This window comes from Triticum dicoccoides, chromosome 6B (assembly GCF_002162155.2).
Source record: "Triticum dicoccoides isolate Atlit2015 ecotype Zavitan chromosome 6B, WEW_v2.0, whole genome shotgun sequence".
NCBI classification, from domain to species: domain Eukaryota; kingdom Viridiplantae; phylum Streptophyta; class Magnoliopsida; order Poales; family Poaceae; genus Triticum; species Triticum dicoccoides.
This window is the reverse complement of record NC_041391.1, coordinates 60193561-60198370: the sequence shown is the minus strand read 5'-3', so window position 1 is coordinate 60198370 and position 4810 is coordinate 60193561. Positions and strand designations below refer to the sequence as shown.

Sequence of the window (4810 nt, the reverse complement as noted above, 5' to 3'; positions counted from 1 at the left end):
AGCGCGAGTCCGGCCCAACTCTCCTTCTCTCTCTCCCCAGTTTCCCATGTGTCTAGACTAAAATGATTTAGGTGAACCGAGCAAGCTACATATGAAAAATGGTGTAAATTTTACGACATGTAACGAATGAGACCAATCATTTAAGTATACTTTCCAATGTGTTATGTAAAACATTTCAAATGGCATGAAACAACTAATTCAAGAACTGGCGCCATATTACAAGCTATACCCTTAATTCAATCTGATCGTATTTTTTATAGTTGCACAACAAATATTTCTTGAGAACTTGCAAGTAATTATAATGGTTATAATCTAGAGAACTATCGTGTCGTACCAAAGAAAAAAACTTCAATTTTGTTAGGGATAAATGATAGCCCTACATCCTGGTATCTAGCTATTCATCTGAGATGGGCTCAACAACCATCCGCGAAGACCATTGAAAAAAGCGGCAGGCTTCTGAGCAGTATGGGTGGATAACGAATAAGCAGCACAACGTTCATGAGTATGTGTGCTCAACTTCTGAAAAATCCATACATCATGTCAATGTTAATACACCACACCCAGAACCATGAGTATAAGCAAAAAAAAAACATCTAGAAAAATAGTATGAGTTACACGTTCAGGTGTCATCACTAAAAAACAGATTGGTATGAAGGATATGTCTAGGTCCCAGGATCACAACGAATGAAGCTATTAGTATCCTTCAAACCATGCCATGTTACAAGCTCTGATGAAAATAATTATACACTAACTTGACACACATGTTCAATGAAAAAAATCAAGGAATAAAAGCGTGCAAGAATATTAAAGTACATATGTGCCAAAAGTTCTAAATTTATGTCTTGTGAACATATATTATTCATGAACTGAGAATAAAAAATGTCTACAAGCGCAATTAAGTAGCAAAAGATGCTTATTTGGGCTTCAAAGTTAAAGCGAGAAAGAAGTAACATGTCAGTGTGTGTGATGAACTGAGGGCATCAATCAAATCTGATACTATTCTAATCTAAATACTACATGAGTAGACATAGTAAGAAATTCTAAAGACACTTGACTTGAAGTAGCCTCTGCAGGCTTGTCAGTGTGGATTGCACACGGAAAATGCCATGCTCTACCTGTCCAGTAATTAACCATCTGCTTGACAGGACGAAAGACCATCTGCATGACAGGACAAAGACCATCTGCTTGTCAGGACAAAATGATCTAATAATTGTATCAGGATAGCATTACTATACCACCAATTCAATCAAATGGTCCCTGGTGTTGCATATCCAAATTACACTGGTTAATTGTAGCCTATGATTGATTGATAATGCAATTTAATTACAGTCTAGGAATGGGCTAAGAGTTGTGGTAGACTGTTAGTTGGGCCTTGGAACTGTTCTCCTCGGAGCTGAGCTGCGCCGCCACGGCGGATAGGCCTTCCACACGCTTGGACACCCCACTGCCATCCAACAACAGGTGGTGCAGTGGATGGGTGAGAGATCTGCACATGCACACGCATTTGCTAGGTCCAGTGCCAAGGGAGCTGGACCTAACCAACAAAGAACTCGCCAAAGACATTCTAATCTGCCAACTAATCTACAACAAAATTCTAGAGTCAACCAAGAATTCTACCCTGCAGATGTTCACCAAACGATGTCTACCTAATATACTGCTCCCAAATCCAAAGGATATATTTTTCTAAATAAGAGGTATATTTAATGCAACACCAGGAAGAATGATATTGTTGCACATTGAGGGCATGCCTCATGGAAATCAATTTCTACATCAGAAAGGGACAAACGCATTGAACGGCATCACTTTGATATAGGATAATGAAGAGCAAACATGAGACAAGCAAACAATTAAACATCAACTTATGTTTATTTGGCATGCAAGAATTGAAGCGTACATGATAAAAATGAAAAATCAGTAAGTTATCTACAGAACGTCTGAGCAGCAATACATATACTTTACGCCGTTGATGTTCTGTAGCTAGGACCTCCAGCCTTACCAAATATCACTACCAAAGAAATGGAAATAAATAGTTGACAACCATGAGCTCAGTAAAAAAAAATCCTAGACCATGAATACGCAATCGTCCTCTGACGGAGAGACGTAATGACTTGCAATATTTTTTCCCTATCATGTAAGCAATACATGGTGATAGACATCTCACAATGGCCCGAAGCACAATATAATCTCGAACACCAATGGTCCACAATAGTTTTCAAAAAGAGGGCATGCTCCATCCATCATTTTTCAAATGCGAGTAATTGCTTAAGAATCTGTAGAAAATATAAAGATTGTGCTGGATCACGAAACTGTAAGAAAATGAGTAGGACATATTAAGATATGAGAACATAAGACCAACCGATAGCATAGAAGATAATCCCTATACTCTAGCTCACATTCAGGTCACATATCTAACCACTAAAAGCAACCTACAGTAAAAATCACAATGTGCCAGTGCAGGTTGAGTCTCTCAGTACTGCAAATCCTAGTGGTCCTACTGGCTTCGGTCAAATGGCCAGTGTGCCTTGCACTTAGACTGTATACGCACCAGCCAATGTAGTTATGCTTGCACATGCATAGCCGTCTGGTCAAACTTTGCAGAACTAACACTTATTATTCCCTCCACCATAAGAAATACACCACAAGCTTAACACATTGGCATGTTCAGACGTTCAGTGAAGGCAGATTGAACAGAGATAAATCTGCAAACAATTAGGACCATATCTTGTGATGTTTTTAGCAAAATAACTCAAGAAAAAGATGATCCTGTCACTAAGCCGGATCTGAAATTGTCTCCAAAAGCCAAATCGTGCAACTTAAAAATCATGAGGAAATAAGTAGTACACGAAATCATGAGGTTAACAGGGTGTCAGATTAGATAGTATTAGTTTGTAAAAGGTACCTTAATTGATATAATCTCAATATTCATCGATCTGATTCTCCAACAAATATGAAAAAGCAATTCTAAATTGCTCAAAAATAATAATGAAACTCTTATTTGGTTGAGACAAAATACCTTGTGACTTAGTACACAAAATCATGAGGTTAATAGCCATTTTCTCTATTTTAAGCTTCAGGTAACCTTCTGACGGGCAAATTGTAGATTGCAGGGTTGCATCAAACATTAACTCGTCAGGAATAAAGGTGACATCTGAAAACATTAGTGATGATGCTGAAAATAGGTTCATTCAGAGTAACATGGACAAATTCTCGTTCTCTGGGAAACTGAACTCCTAGCATAGCCTATTTACATTGCCGCACATTTATCTCTCAACAAATGGCTATATCTTGGAAGGAAACGAGAGGGAGGGAGGCGACAAGGCCAATGGGACAGCTGGTCCAGGGCCATGCACGGGTGCAGAGAGGTAGTGTAAGTTCCATACCTTTAGGATGTAGGGAAGAAGTAGCATGCGGCATGCTTGTCGAGCTTGAGCTGGGAGTAGCATAAGGCCTAGCTGCTAGGACGGGGAAGCAAGCCAAATTTAGGATCGCCAAGACAGCGAACAGAGAAATTACGGGGTGGATTGGGAAGGAGAGGAGAGGGAGGAGCAGTAGTGTACCAGAGGTCGTGGATGGAGGAGGGCGTGGGGAAGGCATGAAGTCGAGGATGCCGAATGACCTTCAGCCAGTTCCAGCCGCTGCAGGGCGTGCGAGTCCCCGTGGTCGGAGTTCATGACTGCCACGGCGGCGATGAGTCGTCGGAGGCGGCCAACGTGGGCGTTTGCGCGCAGAACCAACCCCGTCTCCACCTGCAAGAACTTCGCGCCGCCGGGTCGGATCCCTCCGTCTCCCGCCCCCATCCGCCGTCGCCCGGCTCCGGCGAGCTCCTTCTTCTCCACCTCACCTCCATATCTCCTATCTGCCCAGGAGCCGCCATGGATCCGCCCGAGAAGCCGCGCTCCGGCCTTCCTCGTCGTCAACGGCGAACCCCGCATCGCCGCCCACCTGCCCAGCAGCTACCGCGCGCGGATCCGGACCCTGCAAGGTCCGTCTGCCGCCGTTCTGCATCGAGCCGCCGCGTTGACTCGGTCCCGATTAATAAAACCAGGTGTATGGACCGCGGGCTGAATAGACCAAACTATAGGGTCTTTTGTGCAAACAACGAAAGGTTATCTCACAATAATCACTTAAAAAGGGACTGCGGGTTGAATACACAAAACTGTAGGGACTTCTCTGCAAAATGGTCAACGACGTACGGCCACAATCGATCGGTGGTTTATTAGTAGGTAAAAATAAAGATATATGATAATCTGATGAATAAACACTCAATTCTGAAGCTACATCAGTACTGTATACAACCTTTAGCTAGTATCTGAGGCAGTTGAATAATATTGTTTCTTTTTCCTAATTATGATGCCACAAGGATTAAGAGAACACACCAACAATAAATTCCTTGGTTATAATATACTAATATAAAAAAAATCCGCATGTTCTCTATAGACAAATATATGTTGCCATAAGATGCACATATGGTTAGCAAACTCCAAATTCAATGCTATATTGACACTCGATATATTGGGATGTTTTATGTCTTATGTGATCACTTTGTCTTTTCGCCCCCCCTATGATCAAATCCTGGCACCGCCCTTGGTCTTGAGGTTCTTGTGGTGCGTTTCGATGGTGGAAGGCTACGTGAGATATGTGTGCCACTGGTGCACATATTGAACATACCCAACTCTATCAAGAAGCTTATGGTACGAGCTATTTTTTGTTACTAGACAATGCTCTGCGCGTTGCTGCGGGAATTTGCTGTAGATTTTCAGATAACATTGACATATCAAATAATTAAACCATCTGAAGATCAATAGATTGG

General features: G+C 41.9%; 1 protein-coding gene across 8 annotated transcripts; it reads right to left on the bottom strand.

Moving 5' to 3' along the window:
• Positions 1–216: 216 nt before the first annotated feature.
• Positions 217–4010, bottom strand: LOC119326079. Of its 8 annotated transcripts, XM_037599784.1 has the most exons (4): positions 3558–4010; positions 3381–3455; positions 3014–3148; positions 217–1158 (listed from the first exon to the last, which is right to left on the bottom strand). In XM_037599784.1, the coding sequence occupies exons 1-4, from the start codon at positions 3592–3594 to the stop codon at positions 1127–1129; spliced, it is 279 nt and encodes a 92-aa protein (XP_037455681.1). In that variant the 5' UTR covers positions 3595–4010; the 3' UTR covers positions 217–1126. The 8 variants fall into 8 exon arrangements, 5 of the variants coding, with proteins under 5 accessions (XP_037455681.1, XP_037455679.1, XP_037455677.1 ...); XR_005157800.1 differs by having other exon boundaries at positions 217–2270; positions 3014–3452; XR_005157799.1 differs by having other exon boundaries at positions 217–3148; positions 3381–3452.
• Between the last annotated feature and the right edge of the window lie 800 nt (positions 4011–4810).